The following is a 25,647-nucleotide window of genomic DNA, read 5'->3' on the forward strand; positions in this document are numbered from 1 at the left end:
AACACTCAGTGGTTCCAGCGCCCTTCGATGACCGGTGGTCATGATTGTGATCGGAACATGGATGCAAGTCCGATAAGCATTCGAAATATAGTACAGACGGGGAATTGGCGAGAAGAGACCATGTAACGACGAGCACAGGTGTATCGTAAAGGCGAATGGAGGGAGGAACGAGCGGGACGATGATGGAAGTACTAGTAAAAGACCGCATTATGCCAACGCTCTAAAGCTCCGCCTCGGCACAAGACAAATCAGAACCAATCAGAACCCGTGAATCTTGATGGTGTTCTTGGGGATGCCCTCCTCGGTAAGAAAAGTGGAAATCTTCAGACGCTGATCACCCTGGAGTTGGATGACTTGACCAGCCTCCTCATCATCGACGAGGGTGCCGTTGCAAGCAAATTCCTGAGACGAGAACAGTCAGCCACCTCCAATTTGCACCCACACGGTCGAGTAAATGTACCTTCTTGAATGCCTTCAAGAGCTTCTTGGCATCGTACTCTGAAGAACACGGGTTCGTTGAGCCAAACCGTGACGAAAGAAACCGGAGAAAGGACGCACCCTTAGGCAAGCCCTGCAAGGTTGTCAAGGTCTTGCGACCGTTCCGCTGCTGAATGCGGATATGGATATAATTCTGCTGCGATCCAACGTCCTGAGTGCTTCCGAGCGGGTCACCCTCGTCTGCGAAGGGGTCTGCAGGCCAGTTTGCAAGGGCACCGAGTAAGAGAGGGATCGATAAGCGCGTGTTGAGAAGCGGTTGTGGCAAACGTACCGAAGGTGTTAAGGTTCTGCACGCTCATGCGACGGTCGTGAAGAGACAGGAAACGGATTGGAAGAAGAACTGAGTGGGGGTTGGTTGTGGTGGTACAGGGAGTGCGGGGTGGGGAGTGCGACGGTCTGAGCTGAGAGGACTCGGTGCGGCCCCGCCATCTTATAGCCACAGTTATGTAATCCGCGCCTTCCAAACTCTTCGCAGCGCCGGCTCATCCAGGGCTCATCCATCGCAGGCCCTTCTCGTCTGCGGCAGCTCCGGCCATCCTCCCACGCAGAACCGTGGCACCACCCATACACCGTCCGCACTCGTCCAACCATCATGAAGACTACGGACGGGTCAAAAAAGAGGAAGCCGCCGACGTTTCGCCACCTACCTGAAAATCGCGGTGCGTACACTGCTTCACACAGACTCTGTTAATTCTGATGTGTGTCTGCTGCTCGTTCGCGCCACGTTTAGCCAAGAAGCTGAAGCAGTCCTGGGTCGAGGCACAAAAGATCAAGAGCCAGTGGAAGGCACAGAAACGCAAGGAGGGCATTGTAACCAAAAGTAGTCAGATTGAAGAATTGGTGGCGGATCATCAAGACGATGCTGCTTCTGACGCTGCGGACAGTGACGAAGAGATGCTTAAGGAGGATCGTAGCGCGTCCGTCTCGACAGACGGCGAAGAGACTAGTGGCGAAGAGAGCGGAAATATCGATGGCAGTGCAGACGAGGCCGCGGAGCGTGCTTCACTAGCACCCAGGCCTGGGCCATCACAGTCCAAGAGACAACGGCAGACACGTCCAGAAAACACCACGGCCAATGTTCCTTCCTTACGAGATCTACACCGACAGGCTTACTCTAAGGATTCACTGCATACGCACAAGTCTGGCCATTCACACCGCGGTCGGGGATCCGACGTACAACGAGCGAGCCACTCGACAACGTCAGGGCGAGGACGTGGGCGTGGACGCGGCACCACGAATTTTTCCCAACGAGGCCGTGGACAATCCAGGGGCCGCGGTCGAGGTCAGCCTGACATGCGTCTACGCATGAATGCAATGCTCGAGAAAATTAAACAAGACCTTACATGACCTCCATCTATACCTTACTTGGTACATCGTCCCTCGGGTCTTGTACCATTTGATCGCACAGGCGCAAGAGAACGGCAATCATTGCCTCAGTCAGAATGTAGCAATACACGCCTTGATCTACGCTCCATATGCCCCTAGCGTCATTCTATCTTCTGCTTTTTCTCCTCCGGACCGACGGCACTACCCTCCGCATCCGTCTCCGCCTTCGTAAATCGCTCCTCCAAACTTCCGAACAGCGGCTTCGAAGTGACGTTCGTCGTCGCAGATAGAGCTTGCGGATGCTCGCTCAAGTGACCCGGGCTAGGATCGTCGAGCTCGTCTACCAGGCCAAGTGCCTGTGGTGCTGCGCCCTCCGCACCTGCATGAGGCAACGCTGTCGCTGTTCCGCCGGATTGGATCGCTGGCAGAACGAGCGGACTTGGTGGTGGACTGCGGGAGCTCGAGCGTCGAGCGTCTTCATGCAAGAAGGGGATAGGGGAGAAGATGGGTGTTGTGGGTGCGGAGAACGCGTTGATACCGACGGGAACAGTACCGACTACTGGTTGGTTGGCTGGTTTGTCGGGAGATGCGGGGAAGGCGTCCCATGTCGAGGTAACGAGGAGGGTCCGCTCGACTGCGCGTAAATATTTGCCAAGGTGCTTGTAGTGTTCCGTAGGCCGTACACATAGTTCGCACAGGCGTTGGATAGTGAATGGTGGGCTCCTAGAGGTGAATTGAGACAGAGTTCGCTAGCTCAGTCTCTGGACTAATGCTACTCACTGCACAAACTCCTCAAATTGCCCCAGTATCACCTCCTTGAACTCGGCCGCTTCCTGCTCTGTAAGAGCGTTCTTGGGTGCTTCATTGGGGTTTGCCTCATTGCGCTCGCGAGGTGGAAAGGGCAGGAATTTCGCGCCGCCCTGACACGGCTGGGCTGTCACGGTTGAGCGACTGTATTCGCGCTTCACCTCTCCTGACAGGAACAATGTAATGTTCTGTGTCCGTACATGAGCAGGAAATCGTCTGATTTACTCTTGAAACACACCTTGCCAATCTTATACTTGATAATGTCGCGGATGAGCGACCACTTGGACAGGCTTATTGGCATGGGTCAATCGGGTGATCTGGTCTGCTTGCCATCTGCGACGTACTCGACAACATCCGTGGAGGCAACCTCCTCAATGAGACTATCATATTCTACCAGCTCAATAGTGAATTCAGTATTGGCGTAGGCATTGGACGAACTGACATACCTGGCTTCCACTCAAAGGTGTCCGCGCCGGCGAGGGTTGCTTCAGAATCCGCGCTCATACTGTCTTCTTCGGGGCAGACTGGGCAATTCAGAATGGATGGCTATTGCTAGATAGGCAGGCGTAGAGGGACGTCGATCCACTTCGAGTGGGAAACTCAAGAGTAGGCTTGGAGGGGGTTCGCGTATCTACTTACGCGTCTGAGCAGCGTCTGAGGCAAGACGCGTTCTAGGCGTTAGCGCGCGTTAACACGCCCCAGACGCCCATAGAGACCGGCCGTGCTATAAATATTAAGTAGCACCTTACTGTACGACTTAAGTTACGAATGTTGGCAACTGAAGTCACGCCACGATCCACGGGTGTGTGGAGAAGGAACAGAATCGGTATTGGGAACATTACAAGAACTCCGCAGATTCACGGCAACTTCATTTCGTCCGCCACGCTCCGCGACGTCCCGCCGCACGCACATCGTCCACCAGCGTCCTTGTTCACCAGCACCGATGCCTATGGTCCTCCTCCGATTTTCTGATTATATATAGCAGCTCCGCCCCTCAGCTCGCGGCGAGCAACTTCCGCGCTCCGTGCGATGCCCAACTCGCGCCTGTCGCCCATTGACTGGACTCAGAGACCGCTCCCAACGATCCCGACGCTCCGCGTAACACCACAACCACGACTTGAAATCCCTCTTACGTTGAGCCTTGGAAAAGAGCTGTTGCGGCCTCCCTGTGACGCCTATCCAGGTTGGACGCACTCCGAGAGGGGGTGTCCCGGAGGTCGGTAAACATGGATTACTGGCCTAAAAGACGACATGCCGTTCATCAACGATGGGCTGAACGAGGTGCTCGCAGGCAGATAGAACGTACCCATATTGACTAGGATGAGATGCTGCACGATCCACACTTTTGGCGATATCATGGACGCGTCCTCGGCCACTCGAAGACGGACGATCTCGAGACACTATGACACACTTTGGTGCCACAGCGAGGCGGGGTAGTTGTGGAGAAAGGCCTCGTACACGCTTGCCCAGTGCGCGAGGGTGCTCCGAGGAGGACTTTTGCCTCCGGGATGTCCTGGGTTACTTGATTTGCCGCGCACCTTCCGTCCGCTTTATGCGGTTCAGTACGCATTCGTGCACCAGAGGGCTTTCCCTCTGGTGCACGTTGACTCGACTTGATGCCTAGCCCTGAGTAGTGCTGGCGGTCGGACCCTTCTTCCCGCGTACTCGTGGTACGCAGTCCGGGGGCTCGCCGAGAGGTTGGATCCCCTAGGCGAATTTAGTGGATCACCACGGATAACTGGCCTATGGTCTAGATATGAGTCACATAAACGTTGACTTCCATGGGGCGGTAGCGACTCACCCGTGTCAGTGTGACCCGTAGGATGCGATGCAATTCACGTTACGAACGACGTCATGAGCCTCGTGCCTTTTCTTCGGCCAGTCGAAGAGGTTGCCGTCGACCAGATTGGTAGAGGGGCGGCTGTGACGAGGATAGTCAGCCGTGAGCATGATGCTGACGGCGGATGTACTACCACCTACCTGAGACAACCACGGAGTCATCTCCAAAATATAGTACTTCCCAACGCGGCGGTACAATGCCCGACTACAGCAAGTCCAACTCAGGGGTCCTTCAGCCGACACGCATGTTTGACGTGCATAGGACGACTGCGTCGAGTAGCAACAATATCCAGAAACTGTAACATCACGTGAGATGTTGCCGGAGGACGGGCAAAGGACTCGGCTTACCTTGACCATGGCTGGGGACCACTTCGCTCGTGCACAGATGGTAGTAGCGAGCAAAGGAGTCCGGAGTGCAAAGGTGGAAGAGGGTGGGTTTATATATGCCTGCAAGTTGGAGAGGCTGACCGCGCTGTTTCGAACACAACCGTGTCCGCCGCCATGCTCGCTTCAATGTCAGCACCACCATGTGGCAGAGGCTGGACAGTCAGCCGCAGGCATTGCGCGGCACTTCGAATACTCGAAGTGCCGCCAGTGCTGGCGTGCTAACCTTGCTCGTGTTGTGCATGTGCGGGTGAGCGTTCATGATCGATGGCTAAGTTTCAGGTTTCAAGCCTAAGCGATGTATGTCCGTGTGTATCACTGTTGATCATGGCCATCAGCTGATACATCTAAGTAGTGATAGTCCAAACGGAGAACGGGACCATGGTATACCCACTGCGTTCTCCACTCACAAGGAACCTTCATTCCACAGTTGCCTACCTTGCTACTTACACATAGAGCCATGGCGAATATACCTGATCTCAGCCTTCCCGAGACCGCACCGTCCGTCGCTCGGTATCGCGACCAGCCGAGCGAGCTGCTACCCGCTGCCCTCTACACCCTCGTGGATCTTCCCGATGATGAGTTGCGCGAGCTACAGCGCATCTGCGAGACCGGTTGCATCGACACGGGCTCTTCTCCTGGTGACAGCGTGCGCATCGCACCGCAGCCACACTTCGTCGGACAACCTCTACGCGCCGTCTTCGACAGTCATTTGCAGCTCGCGGACCTACATGATAATCAGTACGACCCAACCTACTTCATCGTGGCCATCGAGCAGAACTGGCGCGATCGCGGCGTGCTTCTCGTCGCGCTTGATGACGATGACCTCGAGTGCAAAGTCGATTCGTGCCGTTTCAAGGCGGAGGATTCTGGCCTAAATGTCGCGAATCTACAAATCTCCAACATGGGCTGGAGCGAGCTCAAGGAGAACGAACCAGTTGACCGGTCCCAGAGTGACGCTGACGATGAAAACGAGGGCGACGGCGCCGGCATTTACGACGACGACGCCATCGACGAGGAGGGCAACGATAGCGGCTAGGCGGGAGCGGAACGGAACGCGGACAGCAGCTTATTTCGGTGCATCGCTCCTGACGCATTGGCACACGACCATGAGCAGGGATGGAGAGGGAGACGAGGGCGACGGGACCTGACGGGACGGAGGGGTCGATACCGATGAGTTGTTCCGCGAGCTTGCGAGGAGTACTTGTGTCGTGTCCAGGATACCCTCTCTGCCACCTCCAATGAAAGCCGCAGAACAGGCCTTTGCGCTGCATCCTGCCCGCTGATGCAAGAATACTTAAGCTTACCTGCATGGCCAACTATCCTTGTCGCCGACTCCGCCTCTCCGGACGAACACACGCTCTTGCTGTACAGACTCTCCTGGAACGGCATAATCAAGGGTGGCTCCCAGGCATCCTTGCGTTCCTCGCATCTGCTAGTGTTAGTGCCCGTTCCGTTCAGCGCTCCACGCGCCGTGTCCCAAAAAATGCCGTCGACGGCGTCCAGGACTACTTCATCGGCATTGCTCGCGGCCTGCATCCCTGGGTCCACCCTGAACCAGCCTTTCTCGTCTTCGAACGAGGTTCAGCGCGACAGACTGTCAAAGGTCCACACGCTGCTGACTGGGCCCGGCCGGGGTCCCAAGCTCGGAGCTGGGCACCAGCCCATACGCACCCCTTCGCCACGCGCGGGCCTACGGCATCGCTGGAGTACATATCGTTGGAAGATGCATTAGACCGGTTCACCTGGGCATGTAAGGTCCATACATTCCATCCGAACCTGGATCGACGGTTCTTCGTGTGGGTGGATAAGGGAGATGCATTGAAAGATAGCGTCTTGCTTGCGTGGGTCGATTGGGACGAGGATGTCGCGAAGAGGGATGACGAGTTGCTAGGTTGAACCTGAAGGGAAAGGTAGGAACTCTGCACGTATCGGCTGCGGACGCGTAGAGAGGGTTGAAAACGGGCGTAGAGGGAAATGCGGGGTATTTGAGTGGGGAGTGGGCTAGGTAAGTATTTGGGAAGAGGTAAGGCAGAAGCATCTACTTGAGAGATCAACTGGTTTTGGAACACAATGTAACCTCACCTATGAAACGAGACAGTGAGTGCCCCGAAAAAGTGTCCTTCCATCTGTGCAAGCGATGGTCGAGTGAGTCGAGCACGAACAGTTGACTTGCGAAGACGGTCCATGACAATTACTGCCCTTCGAATACGCAAGAATCGTGGATCTCAAAGGAGCCCGAGTTGCGACTTGCAGACAGATATGATTTATGCAGGGTTTCAGGGTATGCATCGGTTCGTATTGCACCAGGTATGCAACGGTCACATTCCGCACTCGGTTACATCGACTTCCACCGCCGTCGCCCACAGTATCCCGAGCTCCTGAGCATCCCCGCCCGTAAGACCATTCATCGCCGCCTGCGCGATGTTGAGCCCCTCGTCCGCGTAGTCGACAACCAGAACGTTGATGTTGGTCTCGTTATACGACAGCTCCCAGCAGGTAATGCAGCCAGTAGAGCCGCTGCTGGAGACGGCTGAGGAGCCGCCTATGTATGGGAAGCCAGGAATCGACCCCAGGTTCGTGAAGCCGAGGTTTGTAAGGTTCGACGAGCAGGCAAGGTTCGTTACTTGCGCGGAGAAGTCGTCGTATGCTGTGTCGTAGGAGATGGTGACTGACTCTACGGATGATGCGTTACGGCTGACGAGGGAGGAGAACGTGAAGGGCAGGGTGATCATGGACGGCAACATATTGCAAGGTCGAGTGGGTGTAGGATGCTGTCCGGAGGTTGTGCACGACGACTCGGGGAATAAGGCTGACGCGGGTATTGAGAAGGAACAGCACTCGTGAGTTTGACCAATAGTCATGTAGAATTGCAATCCCAACCGACGGTGCTCACCACGAGAGATTGCAGCGCCAACTCTGGTCTTCCCATGAGGCAATACGTATATATACTGAGACTGTATTTGACGGTCGAACCCATTGACCCGCGTCGTGAGCGACCCAGGAGTGCCTGGCCAGTTAGACTCACGAGGAAATGAACAACTCGTGGTCAAAGATGCGACAAAGACACCTAGCAGCTGAAAGAGGCATAGAGAGCACGCACGAGTGACAGAAACACACCCCCCATACATGGGCCGCGTTATATGAAACGAGCACTGCTGGAAGCCATGCGTGCCCAGCCGTCCCCGTCTGACTAGCTGGTATCGCCAATGCGCCGTAGGCTGTATAGCATACGCCTCCTAGGGCGATCAATATCCACAGGGAGCAGAGCAACTCTGGTCACTGACAGTATGGTCAGGGGTGTGCCAAGGGGCACGACAGCGTTCGCAAGCTGGCGAAGCACGGATTTGGGAGAGGAAGAAGAGGTCCCGACGGGCGCCAATGCGAGGCTACAGCTACAAGCGGCCATGGACGTCTCCCAGCTCTGCCGCACTCTCCGCCTCGTCCTCGAGTCCGCACCCGACGCACCCACGCTCGAGGACCTCCTCAAGCAGGTCGACGGCTTCGTTCAAAGCGTGCAAGAGGTTCCGGACCGCGCGGCGATCGTCGCAGCGCTCGAAGACGAGCTCCAGGCGATCTACGACTATGCCTCCCTCACACAGACGGAACCTTTCCTCGGTGTGCTGTACCACCTCCGCCCAGTACTACCTCCGTCTTCATTAATCTCTACATGGTTCGAACCCACTCTGCGACCAGCGCTCCGAGAACCGAGGTTACCTACACCGTCCGTAGAATATGCGAAGGGACTCATCATCGCAGCACTCGACTTGGATTCCTATGTGAACGAGTCTGAGGAGGAGCGCGAGAAGCAGCAGGACAAGGTGAGCGGATTCCGGCGGCGGCTGATGGACCTGTACCTCCTGGACGCTTTGAACGAGAGCTCTGGAGATGACGTCCTGGAATGGGCATCACTGGATACGGAGCAGCGCGAGAAGAAGAGCTGCTGGAAGACAAATCTGGAGGACGTGCTCATCAGGGTGGGTCTTGAAAGGCCGGAGGTGAGTGTCCACCATGTTTTGTGACTTCAATCTGCGAGTAGGAGGCAAGGCGCTTGTCTTCAAGCGATCTTATGCTGGGAAGACAGGGCTATAGTCGCAGAGGACGCCGGGTGTATTCGACGTTACGGGATTCAAACTCTGATTAGTCGTGATTTCTCGAACGCAAAGAGATATGATTCTCGAGCCATGTGTATGGCTGTTCGGAAGGCGCTGTACTCACGACCACTTGATAGGATTTCCTAACAGAGGTGTTCCACTGCTTCACGTCTCCGTCATCCCGCTTGCAACTGCTCATACTCCTCAATGTATATACGTCCCAACCACAATTTCTCGACGTCGCCTCTGTGCTTGCCTCCCACAGGCTCACGACCACCATCTTACACTCCCTCCTCTTCGATAACTCGTCAACGGTCGCGGTCGTCGCCCTGACAGTCCTCACGAAACTCCTCCCCATCTTTGCAGTCAAAGCCACCGACAAACTGAAGCGCTACGTCCCGCTCCTTGTTCTCGTCCTCGCACGCGTCGTTTGCTGGCGCGAACGGCAGGATCCCGCGCAGTCCGAGCCTCCTCTGGACTCGGAGGGCACCAGCGAGTCTGGAAACGTCAGCGACGTTGAGGAAGGCCTGCCGGATGCTGCTTATACTCTGCCGATAAGTGAAGATATCAATTGGGAGCGACTTGAGCAGACATTCCTCGGCGGCGCGTCATCCGCCCCATCCGCCCACCGTTACTTCACTATGCTGTATTATTTGTACCCGTGCAATACCCTTCGGTTCCTGCGGTATCCGAAACAGTATATGGCTGACTTCGGGTGCGAGAATCCTTACGCTGTGGACTGGGAGGAAGTGCTGGACGAACCTCAAATCAGAAGTAAGAGTGAAGTAAGTCGCGTTGCCCCGCTCACTGCAATAGTCCGTCCGCATGCTGATCAGCTATCGCCAGCCCCTGATGCGCGGGCACGTCCTTCACCCACACCTCATCTGGCGGGGCCCAGCCGAAGAGCTCTCGCAACCCGACTTCTGGGCCGACTACGACACCGCGCGGATCCTCGGCGAGTGCACGATGCTCGACTCGCGCAACGCCGCACTCGGCATGCAGCAGCGCGCGCCCGCCGTCATCTCGCCCGACCCGCCCGTCCTCACCTCGTCTCCCGCACCCGCACCACCATCGGCGGTGTCCTCCCCGACCGTTCGCAGCGAGGGCGCTTCCACCCCCGTGTCTATCAGCACACCTAGCCGTCCACGCGTGTCCCTGCAGGACATGATCGCGACGTCCGTCGCGCTGAAGTCTGGGCTGGACGTAGAGATTGTGCACCCGTCGGCGTCATGGTCCACGGAGGTCTTCCCGCCCGTGCGGTCTCGCTCCCCGTCGCGTGAGGTCGTCGAGGGTGAGCAGGCGGAGACGACTCCAGAGAGCTCGAGTATCGTGGGCGGGCAGGAGGTCCCGCGGCATGTGCGGCAGGCGCTTGCGGGTCTGCAGAGGGAGGTGCTGTTGCTGAGGAACGAGCTGAACCTGGAGCTGTGGAGCTCGAGGGAGAACGTCAAGCATATTGGGAGGCTATATCAGGACAGAGTGTTCTCAAAGACGGGAGAGGTGGAACGGCAAGGCCTGGTGCGTGCATATATACCTGAGGGGTCTAATAGTGGACACTGATAGGCACATCCGGGTTCGCAGCGCAACAAGTTGCGCGAGTACAAGGCGGAGGTCGAGCGTCTGCAGCGGGAGCTGAAGCAGCATAAGGAGCAATCGAACACGGTCAAGAACCAGCTGCTCGACTACAACAAGAAAACGCAGGAGAAGCTGAAGGACTTTAGAATCGAGAAGGTTAACTGGGAGAAAGAGGCTGCCGCTATGCGCGGAGCAGACAAAGAGGCGAAGGTACGTGCAGTATGTATGCCTAAGTGGAAGAGATGTTCTTATGCGACTTGTCTGCGTTTAGGAAACGTTCGCTGCCCAAGGAAAACTGCTCCAGGAAGCACTCCAGAGGGTTTTCCAGCTCGAGACGAAAATCAAGGAGAACGCGCCGAAAGTCGAACGCTTACACGACTACGAGAAGCAGATCGCACAACTAATCACACTTCAACGCCTATGGTGCGTGTGTATGCCCGTCTTCTTGTTCTGCACCTTACAACAATCAACACAGGGAACTGGACATTCAGAAGCTCAATGATCAAACGGAGTACTTGCAGATTGCCAACAGCAAGTACCGGAAAATGCAGCTTAGACTCGACACCTACGAAAGGACACACGCTGACCTGACACAGATTCTGGAGTAAGTTACAGTGTACAGTGGCATACGACGAGGCACTCACCGTGACGTGCTTACAGGAAGCAGCGTATACGCGAACGATCACTCGAAGGCCATCTGGCAGCCACGCAGAAGCAGCTGGAAGGCGCACGGAAAACATCGAGTCTCGCCAGAATGTCCACCGCAGGAGAAGAGATTCAGCGACTCGCAACGATGAAAGAGCGGTTACGAACGGAAAATGATGATCTGCGTGACGAGGTTGAGGAGCTCAAAGCGATGGTAGAGACGTTGAAGGCGAAGGTCAGCGGTAGGCAGGGGCTAGTGAGCAGCGGCCGTACGTCGCGGTCGGGCTCCGGGACACTGGGACCCACAGGCGATGCGAGCGCGCTGGCGACGTGAGGCGAGGGTTCGAGAATGTCGGCGAGTGTGGGTATCAGCAGTCTCTGGAAATGAATGGAATGTAACTACTTTACGATAGCCGTTCGCTGTACGTTACTGTGATGGATTCCCTGGCGTAAGCTGTGCGTAACTGTCCGCAGTGCTGAGTGCGTCCGCAGACAGCAGCCTTTGGACGGCCATCCGCGAGGCGCTGGGTGGGCGGGAGCGCCGGGGCGGTTGCGGATTAGGAAGGCGATGGAAGGCGATCGAACGCGCTTCCGCCGTGCGAGTCTGGTCGAAAGCGGATGGAAGATTCGAGAATGAAAAGAGAGCCGCGTACAAATACCGTCTCCCCTCGCCCTCCCCTCCAAGTGTTCTCATCCACGCCCACATCCCAGCTATACCCGTCTGCCCCCCACACCGTCTCCAAAAATGGCCAGCGAGAGCTTTGGTTTCCAGGCCGAGATCAGCCAGCTGCTCGACCTGATCATCAGTAAGTAATCTCCCTTTCATCGCGCGACGCGCGTCCGCTCAACTCGTCCTCCCAGACACCTTCTACTCGAACAAGGAGATATTCCTTCGGGAGATCATCTCCAACGCCTCCGATGCGCTTGACAAGATCCGCTATGCCTCCCTCACCGACCCGTCGGTCCTCGAGACTAACAAGGACCTCTACATCCGTATCATCCCCGACAAGGAGAACAAGATTCTCCGACTCATCGACACGGGTATCGGTATGACCAAGGCCGACATGGTCAACAACCTCGGTACCATTGCCAAGTCCGGCACCAAGGTTAGTGGCGTTTAGCTGTTGCACGAGACTTCGGGTCTGACGATCTGTTTTAGGGCTTCATGGAGGCACTGAGCTCCGGCGCCGACATTTCCATGATTGGCCAGTTCGGTGTCGGTTTCTACTCGTCGTACCTCGTCGCCGAGCGCGTGCAGGTCATCTCGAAGCACAACGACGATGAGCAGTACATCTGGGAGTCCGCTGCCGGCGGTACCTTCACCATCACCCCTGACAACCTCAACCCTCCTCTCGGCCGTGGTACCGAGATCCGTCTTTTCATGAAGGAGGACCAGCTCGAGTACCTTGAGGAAAAGCGCATCAAGGACATAGTCAAGAAGCACTCCGAGTTCATCTCGTACCCCATTCAGCTGGCGGTGACCAAGGAGGTTGAGAAGGTATGTATGCTCACAGCGCGTTCTCATACTGCGGCGCTGACAGAAGTCGTTTCTTAGGAGGTTGAAGACGACGAGGAGGAGGAGGCTAAGGACGAGAGTGAGGAGAAGCCCAAGATCGAGGAGGTCGACGAGGAGGAGAAGCCCAAGAAGACGAAGAAGATAAAGGAGAAGGAGGTCCAGAACGAGGAGCTCAACAAGACGAAGCCCATCTGGACGCGTAACCCCAACGACATCACTGCGGATGAGTACGCTGCCTTCTACAAGAGCTTGACGAACGACTGGGAGGAGCACCTCGCTGTCAAGCACTTCTCTGTTGAGGGTCAGCTCGAGTTCAAGGCCATCCTCTACATCCCCAAGCGGTGAGTACGGTGTGGCGCTCGATGCGCTGGATTCCGTGACTGATGTTTGTTATGCAGTGCACCTTTCGACCTCTTCGAAACGAAGAAGAAGCGCAACAACATCAAGCTCTACGTCCGCCGCGTCTTCATCATGGACGACTGTGAGGACATCATCCCCGAGTACCTCAACTTCGTCAAGGGTATCGTTGACTCCGAGGATCTCCCTCTCAACATCTCGCGTGAGACCCTCCAGCAGAACAAGATCCTCAAGGTCATCCGCAAGAACCTTGTCAAGAAGAGCCTCGACCTGTTCACCGAGATTGCGGAGGACAAGGACAACTTCAACAAGTTCTACGAGTCCTTCGGCAAGAACATCAAGCTCGGTATCCACGAGGACGCCGCGAACCGCAGCAAGCTCGCTGAGTTCCTTCGCTTCTACTCGACCAAGTCGCAGGAGGAGATGACCTCGCTCAAGGGTAAGTTGTGTCGCCTCTGCGTCATCGACCATGCGCTAACCACCCTCTTCAGACTACATCACTCGCATGCCCGAGGTCCAGAAGAACATCTACTACCTCACTGGCGAGTCGCTCTCTGCTGTCAAGGACTCGCCTTTCCTCGAGGTGCTCAAGCGCAAGGGCTTCGAGGTCCTCCTGCTCGTCGACCCCATCGACGAGTATGCCATCACCCAGCTCAAGGAGTTCGACGGCCACAAGCTCATCTGTGTGTCGAAGGAGGGCCTCGAGCTCGAGGAGACCGACGAGGAGAAGAAGGCACGCGAGGAGGAGGCCAAGCAGTTCGAGGAGCTCTGCAAGGCCGTCAAGGAAGCGCTCGGCGACAAGGTCGAGAAGGTTGTCGTCTCGAACCGTATCTCCGACTCGCCATGCGTGCTCGTCACCGGCCAATTTGGCTGGTCGTCGAACATGGAGCGCATCATGAAGGCGCAGGCGCTCCGCGACTCGTCGATGTCGTCGTACATGGCGTCGAAGAAGACGCTCGAGCTCAACCCGCACAACCCGATCGTCGTCGAGCTCAAGAAAAAGGTCTCGGAGGACCAGGCGGACAAGTCCGTGCGCGACCTCACGTACCTCCTCTTCGAGACCGCCCTCCTCACGTCCGGCTTCTCGCTTGACGACCCGACGTCGTTCGCGAAGCGCATCCACCGCATGATCGCGCTCGGCCTCGACGTCGACGAGGAGGAGACGGCACCCGCTGCGTCGACGGACGCTCCGGCACCGGCAGAGGGCGCGTCGGCGTCGGCGATGGAGGAGATCGACTAGACGCGGCGTTTGGTGGTAGAGGACTGGGTCTATGCTGTCGTGTTTCTCGTAGTGTATCATAGCTTTTGCTTGGGCTTTGCTGTCTTTGCATGTCACGACCATATCATACAACGCTAATGTAGTGCACATAGCGCATAGCACGAAAAATCAATGCATCCTTGTATCTCTGATCGACCTCTGGTGCTGAGAGTCGGTTTGTGCATCGCTTTCGCGTCTGGTGTTTCGATGCCCCGACGATGGACGCGGTCGCTGGCAAGCACTTCGGCGCGCGCCCTTGAACTCGAAGATGGGCTGACGCGCACACGTGATCGCGTAAGCGCAGCGCTTCGCGTTACTCGCAACGGTCCAAGTTCGCTTCTGCCAGCGACGCCCATCTCACTGGCTCGGAGACCTCAGTCACAGACGGTGGGTAGCTAGCTGTCTTGCTGCAGGCTTACACTCACTAACCCTTCGCACGAAGGCACTCTAGTTCCTGTCATGGCAGTTGCTCTTGGCCCGTTGGCCAACATCCCGCTCGACGTTGTCCGGGAGGTTTTCACGCATGGCATCATCTACGGGATGACCGTAGACGATAAGGAGGACCGCGCAGAGCTTCGCACAAACATCTCCATGGTCTGTCGCCAATGGAGGGAGATAGCGTTGACCACCCCGCTTCTCTGGTCGCTCGTTTACATCTCGCTGGCCAGACCTCCTTCCCACGAGTCATTGGAGTTGGCTTTGGCGCGGTCCGGGACGCAAAATTTGGACATCACCATCCGCTCTGAAGGCTGTGACGCCGACGAAGAGTCTGGCTTAGCTACCAAAGCCATGAAGCTGCTGACTCCGCACATCCGGCGGTGGAAGCTGATCCATATCACTCTCGACGACCTAGTGAACGTCAAGGAGGTCGTGTCCTCTCACTTCAGAGGGACGGCAGACGCACTAGACGAGATCTTCCTGTGCAGCGAGCCGGAGAGCACCAGCGACCCTTACGCCGAGGTCGTTCTGCATCCGACATTCGTCGCACCCAAACTCCGCGTGTTCGTGCTTTACGACATAGCGCTCATGAAGGGCTCCGCGAGGCTGCCGAAACACTTCCCTGCGTTGGACGAGCTTTCACTCGTACGCTCCAGCTTCTCCGAGGCCCCAGGTGCCAACTGGCCCAAGCTCATGGGAATCCTCAAGAATTTCAAAAACCTGCGCTCCTTTAATTATGGCCTTGATTCAGAGGACGCCGACGACGACGATGATGATGACGGCGACGGTGATGACGAAGATGATGAAGGGGATGATGAGGCCAACATCGACGTTAGCTCCTTGCCCTCCCTGCCAGCTCTCGAAGAGCTTATCGTCCATTACATGAACCTGCGCGGTATAAACAAGCTGCTCGGTGCCTTCACCGCTCCCCGGCTTTCAAAACTCGAGATCGCCTCGTACCAGTCTGCCGACGACGAAGAGGAGCGCCTTCCGAAAACCAAAGCGCTCCTAGGACGCTTCCCGTCCTTGGGCACCCTCAGATTTGACGACTCGGCCGAGGCCTTTGACATCGAAAACGTCCAATATCTGGCCGACGGTCTCGAGCGTCTCGAGGTGGCAAACGTCGACCTCGAGCCTCTGCTTCAGATGTTCACGAAGCGGGTGGCGCGATCCAAGCGCCCCATTCCAAGGTTGAAGAGCCTGGAACTGCACTCGGAAAAGGTCGTCCCGGTATCTGCGCTGCGAAAGCTGGTGGAGGCATGTGCTACTGCCGGCCATGCTATCGAGAGCGCTGCCGTCCATACCACGGCGGAATGTCCCAAGGATGACCTTAGCTGGTTCGAGGGCAACCTACAAAACTTCAACTGGACGTCAGTGTCCGACACATACGCGGCTGTCTGGGGCTCTGTGACGTTACTATACGGCCCAAAAGCTTGATAGCGTGTCGTCCACGACAATCATCATTTATGTCCTGACATTCATGAGCTCCACCGCTCTGTCTTTATGTTTGTGGATCACCGTCTGTCTCACTCGCCACCGGGTCACTATGGTAGTGTTACATACTACGGTGTACAGGTGCTGCTTTTGTCTGTTGTATACTGCTCTATACAACTTCCAAGTAATCAAATCGATCAGTGTACTATGTCAGTTTTGGGGGTCAAGTGCCAGTGCTAAGTACCAGTAGTACACGATCTGCAACCTCAAAACATGTGCTACCGGACGACGCGCCAACGACCGTCGCGCTCACATGACCGCGTCACGGCAAATCCTCGACGCTGAGCTCCGCGCCGCGACTCTTTTGCGCCGGCGACGCCGCACCTCTCCGAGTCATTAGCCTGTGTGCTTTCGAGCGGAAACGGTGAGTAGGCATTTTGTTTAGAACTTATGCATGCTGATCTGCTGTACTACTATGCAGCTTCCTGACAGGAGTTTACTACCATGGCGATCATGACGAGTCCTACGTCCGCCAACATCCCGCTCGACGTTCTCAAAGAGGTCATGATGCACGGCATAATCTACGGGATGATGGTATCGGACGATCAAGAAGCCCGCGTCCTCCTCCGGATGAACGCATCCGCAGTGTGCCGCCAATGGAAGGCTCTGGTGGACAACACTTCCATTTTCTGGTCACTTGTCTGGGTCCCACTTGACCCACCCCCTCCCGATGAATCATTGAGGAAAGCATTGGCGCGGTCCGGGACACAGCCCTTGGACATCATCGTCCAGACTGGGTCCTGTGCAGAAAACGAAGAGTTCGTGTTGGCCTATGAGGTCATGAAGTCACTGCTTAGTCCACATATGCAGAGGTGGAAGCGCGTCCAGCTTGATCTCCACGACTGGGAGAATGTCGGGGCTGTTGTCAGTACGTGGGAAGGAGCTGCTGTCTTGCTGGAGGAATTATCTCTCAGCAGTGAATCCGCCGACGACTTGCACGAGACCAGCCTGTGCTTGCACCCGAAATTCACGGCACCCAGGCTTCGCACCTTTACGCTTCATGACATATCCTACATGGCAGGTGGCAAGACGTTGCACATGCATTTCCCCTCATTAGGCAAGCTATCGCTCGTGCGCAGCTGCTTTGACGAAGCCATAGGGATCGGCAACTGGCCCAAGCTGATGCAGATCCTGAAAAGTCTGACATATCTGCACTCCCTCAGTCTTACCCCCGACTGCGGTGGCTACGATGATGAAGACGAGGAAGACGAGGAAGACGAAGAGGACGAGGACGAGGACGAAGACACGGATAGGGATGTGGTCCGCGGCTCCGGCTCCCGTCCTTCTCTGGAATCCCTGGAACATCTTGCCATACGGGACATGTCACCTCCTGGCATCAACAAACTCCTCGCCGCTTTCACCGCTCCTCGCCTGACCCACATAGAGATCGCCAACATTCAGTCCACTCCCAGCCTCAATGACGAAGATGATTACCTCGAGGAGACCAAGGCACTGCTGACGCACTTCCCGGCTCTGCACACCCTCACATTTGAAGAGCATGACGGACTCGGACCCCGTTGTTTGGACATAGACGAACTACAGAACTTGGCCGAGGGCTTTGAGCATCTCAACCTGGTGCGAGACGACCTCGGACCTTTGCTCGAGTCGTTGACGAAGCAGGTTGCGGCGCAATCCCAGTGGCCGTTCCCTAGGTCCGCGGTTATACAATTCGAGGGCGAGGTTCCGGTGGCTGCGCTGCGCGAGCTGGTGGAAGCATGCGCTGTCGCCGGCCATGCCATCGAAAGCGTTGTGATCGTCCAAAGCGCATCGGAATGCCCAGGGGACGATAGTAGCTGGTTCAAGAGCAAGCTACAGAAGTTCAGCTGGACGACCATGTCCAACCCGGATGGGATAGTAGACAAGGGTTCTTTGGCATTTCTCGTTCACGGTTAGTGAGTCTGCTAGCTTCTTGTTCTGACGCGCGGACAACTCGTGTAATGTATATGACGTCTTTCAGAGGTCAACTTTGCGCCGTCTTCTCCAGCAACCATCGAATGCCTTCCCTCATGTCCCGGTCGTGTTTGACTGCTTGAGACAAGGTGGGGTGCATAGCCGCGAAAATGTGCGGCACCCCAGGATATCTGCGCGGAAGTCAACCTTTACGTCAGAGCAACTCTGACAGCGACTCACATATCGATCTTCGTATCCGCCCCAGCTTCGCGGAGCACCTTCTCGTATAGCAGACATTCGTCCCGGACAGGGTCCCATCCACATACTTGCATATACAGCGGCGGAAGGCCTGCGTGCGACGGATAGAGCAGAGGAGAGCACTCTGGGTTGTACGGTTCCGCCTGATATGCCTCTGAATTACACCGGGTGGAGGCATTTAGTCCATAGAGCGCAGTAAGAGGACGTCATGCTCACGAGCGAAGAATAGAAGATCATCACGCTTCAAGACGGGCGCGTCCTTCAGCTCCTCGATAGAGAGAAGCTCCGACTTGTATCTGACGGTCCAGTCCAGCTTGAGATCTTCTTGACCTCTGCGGCGTGCGCCATAGTGCTTACCTCGCAGGAACTGCATCGGGGTGTATGACCTGCGGGTATTGCAGGAGATGCCCGGTGAGAGCACGACCTTGGAAGAAGAGGTCCTCGCGGGCGCGGTAGGCAAGTGCCGCTACGAGGTTGCCGCCGGCCGACTGTCCTCCGAGTATGAAGCCCTTGGTAACGGACGCGGAAAGCAGAGCGGCGTTGTCTGCAGCCTGAGGTATGGTTCAGATATCAGTCTCTGCGACTAGCCAGCAGCCCGAGGACCGACCCATTTTAGCGCGGCATAGCAGTCGTTCAGTGGAGTGGGGAACGGGAACTCTGGGGCTAGCCTATTTATCGTTAGCAAGGCGTCAGGATGGAGTTCGCGGAAAGACGACGGGTCGGATACCTGTATTCGACATTGACGGTAACAATACCCAATTCGACGCTCAGAGTGCGCAAGAGGTAGTCGTCAGGCTCGAGGGTCCCAGTCACGAAACCTGGCCCCGGGAAAAAGGCACGAGCATCATCATCAACTCTAAAGGCAACGCGCGTGGGCTGTACCTCCACCGTGGACCCAGACCATCAACGGAAATACTTCGCCCTTCGTTGGTGTCGTACATCGAACTGAGATCGTACCGCAGTCCACGGCGATTTCATGGTCTGTGACGCGGTACTTCGTCTCTACAAAAGACACCAGGATCAGAATGGCGGATGGAGACGCTTGTCATGCACATGCAGAGTATTCACCTGCAGGTAAACTGGCACCTCGTATCCTATTCAAGGTAGGCACAACGACATCCTTCGTCATTTTCCGCAAGACCTGTACGTCTCTAACAGGTGGAAGTGTCGGGAGCTGCGCGAGCAACGCCGCATACTCCGAGTCAGGAGTGGCCAGATGCCGATTCTGCGCCATAGCAAATGTTACTCTGTGGTCCGCAGGTGAGCGTTCAGAGTGTAGTCAGGAGGGACTCGGATCTGAGCGTCCTTATCGATTATACCTGCAACGTTAGCGCTGAATATGTGCTAGGGCACCCGCTGATCTCTCGTCAGACGGTCTCAGGACTCCGTACAGAGCCTCAAGACGACTGCTATAATACCGCTGAACATTTGCGAAGTTGTTCCTGGAGGTGTGTCTTGGTGCCGTTTACGCAGGTAAGTTCCCGCAACCACTGCAACTCCAACAGGACTTTTAGTCCAGACAGCTGCCCAGTCAAATGCAGAGAACTCACCTCCAGCACGGCCTTGTCCTGAGTGTGCCTCAGCATGTTGCGCAGTCAGACAAGATCTAGGTGTACCTGAGACGCATAGTAAGTCCTACAACCAATCTATACATCGCATCACACAACGTGACTACCTAGATATTACACTATGTATGCGTACGTACGCAATAACAACAGGAAAATGAGTGATAGCTCAAGCACAGCTCGACATACAGAGTCCGACAGTCAGCGAGACCGCACCACCGGCATAACGCACAATCATCTACAAGGATAAGTTAAGATGCACCCACTCCGAGCGGCGACGGGGGAGGGGCAAGGCATCACTTGCGCGGCGCGTCCTCGGGGAGATAAAACTCGGCCTGGTAGTAGCCATACGGGCTAAGCACGGTCGCCATCCCGCGATGGCACTCGACCTCGAAGCTCGCAAAGGGGTAGCCCTCGCCGTCGACGGAGAAGCAGCCGGAAGCCTTGTACGGTTCGATGCGGTAGGCGGCCGCGCGGAAGTAATGTTGCTGTGAGCAGGAGCGCGTCAGGAGCAGTGTAAAAAGGTGGAAGAGTTACGCACTGTGTCCATCCAGTATTGGTCGCCGTGTTCGGAGCCTTCCATGGCGTCGATCATTGCTTTCCGGGTAGTCTTTATATACCAATGAGCAAGAGGGCGTCAGAAATCGTCAGGCGAACATACAAGCTCCTGCGCGACGACATCAATCAACCCGTCGTCCGGTATTGACACCGGGAACTGCATCAGGTCCTTCGACACATACGGGCCCTTCCCCGCGTACACATAGGACAGCGGCTTCGTGAACGTGACCCAGCCGTCCGCATCCAGCTCCGACACCGGTGACGGGCGTTTCGGCTCCAGGGGTGTCGTCGAGTTGACGGTCGTCCCGCCGATCGTGGACGCATAGCCCGACGTCGCTGTCCATGGCGTGGGTGCCTGTGCGGACGGAGATATCGGGGAGTGCTGCGCGTATTGTGCCTTGGCGCTGGCGCGATATGTGTTGAGGTCTTGTGCCATTTTGCGCTTGTCGCTCTCAACGACCTTCAGAGAAAGCTGCACCGGACAGCGTGTTTTCCGAAGAACTGCGTAGCGTCAGCCTCAGTGCTACACATCGTACTTCACTGGGCTTACTTCCGAAGATGTACCCGAGTACAAAACGCCTGTCGGAAAGATACGTGAGGATGCGGGCAAGTCGCCTGATACTTCCGCGACTCACTGTGAGCCCAAGCAACGCATCCACTCCGTGCCGAGGTCCAGGTCGGCGAAGAGGCCGACGGTTTGTGACATGAATGAGAACGATCTCTGACCGTTCTGCGTGACGGACATCAAATCAATGTGCATCGGACGGCCTATGTCAACACGAAGAATGAGCCGCGCATCTCACGCGCTCACACGCGATGACAAGGCTTACCCTTGATAGCATTCAGGGCACCCGCATACACGTCATACCCGTCCTACGGCGCAGGGAAGAGGTGAGGCTACTGATGTGAGGATGAAGCGTCAGTATTACCTGGACTCCCAGGATATTCAACGAAAGACCGTTCCCTGACCCGCTCGGCACAGGTGCGATGGGGATGCGGAAGGCTTGTTCTGGATCTCTGTGTTCTGCAAACCCGTTGATGACTTCATGAATCGAGCCATCTCCGGAGACCACTACAATGGCATCGTATTGATCCAGGTCAAGCTCCCTCATGAGTTCTTGGGCATGTCCGCCATAGCTCGTGACTGAGCGGTATTGTAAGCATGGATTGAAGCACACTCTTTGGTAGACTCACAAGTTGAATCAACAATACACCGCGCCGCATGAAACACTGGTTCGATGCGTTCATTGTAATGCGCAATCCCGTTGCCCTGAGATAGTGCCAATGTGAACGAGCTACACTTGCGCAAGTGACTCAAACTGACCGGCCCGCTCTTGGGGTTGACTAGGACCTTGAGCTTCTTGTGCCGTTTGAGTCCTGTAAGGCGGACGTCCAGGTCGACTTCACTAACAATTTAAAGTCGAGCACGTACCCGCATACGCCTTGTCCATCAGCCTTGTCGCGAACGATGCTGTGCGCTCAAGGGCATCAATCCGCACGTTGCCCGAGACATGCACGAGGGCGAGAGGAGATTCTGCACTTCGCCTTGCGAGGAACGAAAGGTTAAATAGTCCTCCCTTGAGCTCGGCCCATAGGACATGGTATGCATTGCTCTCCACACGGGGCCAGCGCTCTACGAAGCGAAATTGATAGTGAAATTGACAGCGGTCAGAATCACCCGCTCGGCTAGGAACAGAAGAGAGTATGACGGCTTACTGTCTGCATTTCTCTGTACAAGCAAGGAATCTCCGGTGAGGGTCACAGCGGTTGAACGGCCTTGTGCACCGACGATGAGCGTGTTGGCGTCTGAGTGCGCTGTCATGCTCAGAGGCAGTGGTGGCGGCGACGCGCTGCGTTTCCCGCACGGAAAGCACATGTTGGTCGTGGTCTACGAACACGAGCCCTGCTACAGTCCACCGAGATTGGCAAAGAGGAAGAAGAAGGAGAGAGAGGAGGGACAGGCACTCCGGCCGAGGGGTCTGACCGTGTTCGCTGCGCAGGTGCGCCGAGCGCGTCGCGGGACCGGAGATTGTCCGTCCGCCGAGCCGGCCATCTTATCAGACAAGGGTTATTGCGTCCGTAATAATCGCTAATTAATCTGCTGACGTCGACGATCGCATGTCGTCCAATCGGCCGTCTGCTGCAGCCTGCCGTCGTCGGCTTGTCTCAGACTCGTCCTCAATATCTCGCCATCGACCACTCGAGTCATAGCAGCAGTCTGAAGGCGCAATGGTCAGTGGTGCATCTCACGGCCTCCAGAATAGGCACCTCCCAATCAGGGCGTCCGTGAGAAGCTGATTGGGCACCAGATGGTCAGGAGAACGTCTATCGACGGGCCCGCGACGGGGTCATACATATGGCTCGCCTTCCGGGAGCCCTGCTCCTTATAAGAGCGCCGTCGCACATCTTCGCCCGTCCCAGATTCAGCAACCATATCTCTCCTTCCGTCACCTTGAGAAGTTCGCGCAGCATGGCTACGGTACACAAGATGGCTCAGGAGGGCTTCGGGACCGGGACGAACGAACTGTACGATCGGTGCGTGTCCATGGTACACTCTGGGCGCGTTCAGCACTGAACTTACGGACGTGCGCCAGTGCCCGCCCCTCCTACCAGCCCGCAGCGATCTCGCACATCCGGGACGCGATCTCCAGCCCCCCGCCGCTCAACATTGTCGAGATCGGCGCAGGCACCGGTATCTTCACCCGCGCGCTCCTCGCGCAACCCGCCTTCTCCTCCTCCATCCAGTCCCTCAGCGCCGTCGAACCCAGCGCGGGCATGCGCGAGGTCTTCGCGTCGTCCGTCAATGACCCGCGCGTCACCGTCAGCGAGGGCACGTTCGACGCCACCGGCGCGCCCGACGCGTCCGTCGACGCGATCATCGTCGCGCAAGCCTTCCACTGGTGCCCCGACTACGACAAGGCCGCGCAGGAGTTCGCACGGGTGCTGAAGCCGGGCGGCGTCGCTGCGCTCATCTGGAACCTGGAGGACCGCGACGGCGCGGCATGGGTCGCCCAGCTGCGCGACCGCATCGAACGGCACGAGTCGGGCACGCCCCAGTTCCGCTTGAACCTCTGGCGCGCCCTCTTCTCGACCCCGTCCTACCAGTCCCTCTTCCAGCCGCCCGAGGAGAAGACATGGACGTATGCCCTCCCGGGAACGCGCGACATTGTGGTCAACCGCGCCTTGAGCAAGAGCTACGTCGCCGTCCTGCCTCCGGACGAGAAAGAGAAGGTGGTGCAGGACATCGACGAGATCTTGCGCAAGGGCGAGGGCAGGAAGTGGACAGATGAGAGCCAGGGCATCTTCGAGTATCCGTACGGAACGTTGGTTGTCATTCTCAGGAAGAAGTGAGTGAAATACACTATCCTGAGTGGACAATACAGTACATGAAAGTCAGAGATCTAGACCAACAGTCGGTTTTGCGTATATACCGTTCAGTTGGTCAAGAGAGGGACTCAGCCAAAGTTCCATGCCCGATAGTTTCACCAGAATTAAGGGTACCCTTGCATCGGAGGCGCGCTGCAAGCAAGCTACAAGGGCCTGTTCCGTCTGCACATCATAGCTCAAACCAGTGAGCTGCAGCGTCGCCAATTGCGGGAAAATCACATCGCCCCCCTCCTGACCGGACGCCGACGTAAACAGCACGGACAGTATCTTTTGGGCTTCCCGTGAGGACAAGTCCACCAGGTGCAGATAGCGGAGGTTGTTCGACTGTCCAAGGCAGAACGACCAATTGTCCCGCTGCAATATATGATAGCTTTTGTTCGAGGTCTCCTCGATGATCAGGTCTTCGAGCGCCGAGACATCGAGCTTCGTGAATGCAGCCCGGCACGCGATGCTATTGGATATCCATCTGATGTTGCGAAGTACAATGCTGGCCATCGGCTCGCGGTCGGCCTCCAGCACGTCTGGACGCCAATGTACCGCGGGCATCGTTGAAGTCAAACGTGATGGTGAGCGTACGTATGAGCGCCGCCAGCGATGGAACGCGAGCCATGTCCGCAGGTAGGAACGAGAAGTTTGCTTCATTGTGTTGCGTGAGCTGCACTCGTGCGTGCGTCGCCGTGAGGTCCACGCTGCCCAACACAAACGCTACCCATGCGGACGGTTGGTATTCCAGGGCGAGTTCCAACAGCCGCGAAAGTACCACGGGTCGGGAGCGTGCCCATGCAGCCGTTCGAGCTGAGGACCACCGCTTGCTGCAATACTTTAGGATCTCCAGATGCGGACACAGGTCAAGGACGTTCAGAAACAGATCTACCGGCGGAACGTGGGCGTCAACGTCGAACACCTTCAACTGCGTGAGGTTTGTAAAAATCCCGGATGTAAAGCGAAAACTAATGTTCTCCATGACGACGGACCGGAGCTTGGGCACAGTGTTGGCAAGGAAAGGGGTAGGTGTCCTGGTCACGCCGTGGTCCAACGGGGATAGTGCGCCCTCGGCGTCCTTGGTCAGCAATTCAAGATTCTCGAGATGCGGAGCAGGCTGTGTCAAGAACTCGAGGAGGACTTCCGTGTCAAAAGGGTTTGACAAAGCGACACGCAAGCTTCGCAACCGCTCAAGAGGTAGCAGGGCTTGCAACAGTGTTTTAGACCCTTCGATACCCGACTCAGACGTGACAAGCAGGTCCTTCGAGCATGTGAGGAACAGTCTGGCGAGGTCGCACTGCCAGAGGGGGATGTGTGTCCAGAGGCGCGGCACGCTGAATGCGAGGGCGCGCCACTGCGCGCAGACGTGGCTCACGGAAAGGACGTGTTCCTGCTCCGACCCATCCGCCGATTGCAACAGGAATAAGTACCTCGACGAGCAGCTCCATCGGGAGGCGGTGGATCGGCGCGACGGAGTTGCGTAGTCGCTGTAGCGAGCAGATGCGCCGCGAGAGGTGGTAACGCTCGTCGATAAGTTGTTAAGCTTGGTATCCACTGTTTCGCGCAGGGCGGAGGGTTTGAGGCCGAGAGTCGCCTCGGGAGGCGGGCTCGCGGCCTCCCTTTCCTCGTCATAGTATACTAGATGGTAACACATAGTCGTAGGTAGACCGGGACGCCAGATCCGAGGTCTCTGAAGGTTGCCAGTGGGGACTCGGACGGCCGTCTCAATGAGGCCTGCAGGATGTCGATGCCTGTGCCTTTATATGTAGCGCTGCGAGG

The 25,647-nt window shown here is 56.6% G+C and overlaps 14 protein-coding genes across 14 annotated transcripts; 8 read left to right on the forward strand and 6 right to left on the reverse strand.

The window, feature by feature from the left end:
• Window positions 1-258: 258 nt before the first annotated feature.
• On the reverse strand, window positions 259-797 carry C8Q71DRAFT_853132 (translation initiation factor SUI1; the record flags this gene model as incomplete). The annotated part of the gene is made up of 4 exons (XM_047926901.1): window positions 259-402; window positions 461-498; window positions 559-690; window positions 770-797. 4 exons carry the CDS (start codon window positions 795-797, stop codon window positions 259-261), a joined length of 342 nt encoding a protein of 113 aa, XP_047783637.1.
• Window positions 618-1,984, forward strand: C8Q71DRAFT_211272 (uncharacterized protein). The gene is made up of 3 exons (XM_047917044.1): window positions 618-939; window positions 1,005-1,157; window positions 1,229-1,984. The coding sequence occupies exons 2-3, from the start codon at window positions 1,091-1,093 to the stop codon at window positions 1,843-1,845; spliced, it is 684 nt and encodes a 227-aa protein (XP_047783638.1). The 5' UTR covers window positions 618-939; window positions 1,005-1,090; the 3' UTR covers window positions 1,846-1,984.
• Window positions 1,916-3,218, reverse strand: C8Q71DRAFT_209709 (PPP4R2-domain-containing protein). The gene is made up of 5 exons (XM_047917040.1): window positions 3,078-3,218; window positions 2,976-3,021; window positions 2,870-2,921; window positions 2,605-2,819; window positions 1,916-2,547 (listed from the first exon to the last, which is right to left on the reverse strand). Exons 1-5 carry the CDS (start codon window positions 3,133-3,135, stop codon window positions 1,986-1,988), a joined length of 933 nt encoding a protein of 310 aa, XP_047783639.1. The 5' UTR covers window positions 3,136-3,218; the 3' UTR covers window positions 1,916-1,985.
• A 1,978-nt stretch (window positions 3,219-5,196) lies between these two features.
• C8Q71DRAFT_209705 (uncharacterized protein) lies at window positions 5,197-6,127 on the forward strand. The gene has a single exon (XM_047917039.1). It carries the CDS (start codon window positions 5,315-5,317, stop codon window positions 5,891-5,893), a length of 579 nt encoding a protein of 192 aa, XP_047783640.1. The 5' UTR covers window positions 5,197-5,314; the 3' UTR covers window positions 5,894-6,127.
• A 38-nt stretch (window positions 6,128-6,165) lies between these two features.
• C8Q71DRAFT_853136 (uncharacterized protein) lies at window positions 6,166-6,753 on the forward strand (the record flags this gene model as incomplete). Its single annotated transcript, XM_047926902.1, has 1 exon — window positions 6,166-6,753. The coding sequence occupies one exon, from the start codon at window positions 6,166-6,168 to the stop codon at window positions 6,751-6,753; it is 588 nt and encodes a 195-aa protein (XP_047783641.1).
• Window positions 6,754-7,175: 422 nt separating this feature from the next.
• Window positions 7,176-7,589, reverse strand: C8Q71DRAFT_720101 (Cerato-platanin; the record flags this gene model as incomplete). The annotated part of the gene is made up of 1 exon (XM_047921339.1): window positions 7,176-7,589. The coding sequence occupies one exon, from the start codon at window positions 7,587-7,589 to the stop codon at window positions 7,176-7,178; it is 414 nt and encodes a 137-aa protein (XP_047783642.1).
• Window positions 7,590-8,261: 672 nt separating this feature from the next.
• C8Q71DRAFT_699079 (Hamartin protein-domain-containing protein) lies at window positions 8,262-11,499 on the forward strand (the record flags this gene model as incomplete). Its single annotated transcript, XM_047920051.1, has 7 exons — window positions 8,262-8,852; window positions 9,086-9,733; window positions 9,795-10,463; window positions 10,527-10,730; window positions 10,792-10,943; window positions 10,996-11,124; window positions 11,181-11,499. 7 exons carry the CDS (start codon window positions 8,262-8,264, stop codon window positions 11,497-11,499), a joined length of 2,712 nt encoding a protein of 903 aa, XP_047783643.1.
• Window positions 11,500-11,619: 120 nt separating this feature from the next.
• Window positions 11,620-14,448, forward strand: C8Q71DRAFT_733606 (heat shock protein 90). The gene is made up of 6 exons (XM_047922340.1): window positions 11,620-11,971; window positions 12,027-12,271; window positions 12,325-12,663; window positions 12,721-13,022; window positions 13,080-13,477; window positions 13,530-14,448. The coding sequence occupies exons 1-6, from the start codon at window positions 11,911-11,913 to the stop codon at window positions 14,276-14,278; spliced, it is 2,094 nt and encodes a 697-aa protein (XP_047783644.1). The 5' UTR covers window positions 11,620-11,910; the 3' UTR covers window positions 14,279-14,448.
• On the forward strand, window positions 14,392-16,381 carry C8Q71DRAFT_733608 (uncharacterized protein). Its single transcript, XM_047922341.1, has 2 exons — window positions 14,392-14,683; window positions 14,739-16,381. The coding sequence occupies exon 2, from the start codon at window positions 14,756-14,758 to the stop codon at window positions 16,169-16,171; it is 1,416 nt and encodes a 471-aa protein (XP_047783645.1). The 5' UTR covers window positions 14,392-14,683; window positions 14,739-14,755; the 3' UTR covers window positions 16,172-16,381.
• Window positions 16,382-16,390: 9 nt separating this feature from the next.
• C8Q71DRAFT_211628 (uncharacterized protein) lies at window positions 16,391-18,528 on the forward strand. The gene is made up of 2 exons (XM_047917045.1): window positions 16,391-16,592; window positions 16,661-18,528. Exon 2 carries the CDS (start codon window positions 16,673-16,675, stop codon window positions 18,119-18,121), a length of 1,449 nt encoding a protein of 482 aa, XP_047783646.1. The 5' UTR covers window positions 16,391-16,592; window positions 16,661-16,672; the 3' UTR covers window positions 18,122-18,528.
• Window positions 18,155-19,697, reverse strand: C8Q71DRAFT_210134 (Alpha/Beta hydrolase protein). The gene is made up of 8 exons (XM_047917043.1): window positions 19,445-19,697; window positions 19,259-19,378; window positions 19,104-19,194; window positions 18,984-19,044; window positions 18,734-18,927; window positions 18,593-18,672; window positions 18,359-18,530; window positions 18,155-18,309 (listed from the first exon to the last, which is right to left on the reverse strand). The coding sequence occupies exons 1-8, from the start codon at window positions 19,608-19,610 to the stop codon at window positions 18,189-18,191; spliced, it is 1,005 nt and encodes a 334-aa protein (XP_047783647.1). The 5' UTR covers window positions 19,611-19,697; the 3' UTR covers window positions 18,155-18,188.
• Window positions 19,698-20,237: 540 nt separating this feature from the next.
• Window positions 20,238-22,321, reverse strand: C8Q71DRAFT_853143 (ATP-NAD kinase-like domain-containing protein; the record flags this gene model as incomplete). The annotated part of the gene is made up of 11 exons (XM_047926903.1): window positions 20,238-20,429; window positions 20,483-20,551; window positions 20,603-21,000; window positions 21,050-21,078; window positions 21,135-21,267; window positions 21,330-21,372; window positions 21,429-21,643; window positions 21,694-21,769; window positions 21,824-21,876; window positions 21,932-22,132; window positions 22,216-22,321. The coding sequence occupies 11 exons, from the start codon at window positions 22,319-22,321 to the stop codon at window positions 20,238-20,240; spliced, it is 1,515 nt and encodes a 504-aa protein (XP_047783648.1).
• A 338-nt stretch (window positions 22,322-22,659) lies between these two features.
• C8Q71DRAFT_211699 (S-adenosyl-L-methionine-dependent methyltransferase) lies at window positions 22,660-24,094 on the forward strand. Its single transcript, XM_047917046.1, has 3 exons — window positions 22,660-22,731; window positions 22,794-23,034; window positions 23,094-24,094. Exons 2-3 carry the CDS (start codon window positions 22,856-22,858, stop codon window positions 23,848-23,850), a joined length of 936 nt encoding a protein of 311 aa, XP_047783649.1. The 5' UTR covers window positions 22,660-22,731; window positions 22,794-22,855; the 3' UTR covers window positions 23,851-24,094.
• On the reverse strand, window positions 23,893-25,522 carry C8Q71DRAFT_853145 (uncharacterized protein; the record flags this gene model as incomplete). Its single annotated transcript, XM_047926904.1, has 2 exons — window positions 23,893-24,407; window positions 24,463-25,522. The coding sequence occupies 2 exons, from the start codon at window positions 25,520-25,522 to the stop codon at window positions 23,893-23,895; spliced, it is 1,575 nt and encodes a 524-aa protein (XP_047783650.1).
• Window positions 25,523-25,647: the final 125 nt, after the last annotated feature.

Source organism: Rhodofomes roseus (assembly GCF_022264815.1).
Source record: "Rhodofomes roseus strain CIRM-BRFM 1785 chromosome Unknown C8Q71scaffold_2, whole genome shotgun sequence".
Lineage (NCBI taxonomy): Eukaryota > Fungi > Basidiomycota > Agaricomycetes > Polyporales > Fomitopsidaceae > Rhodofomes > Rhodofomes roseus.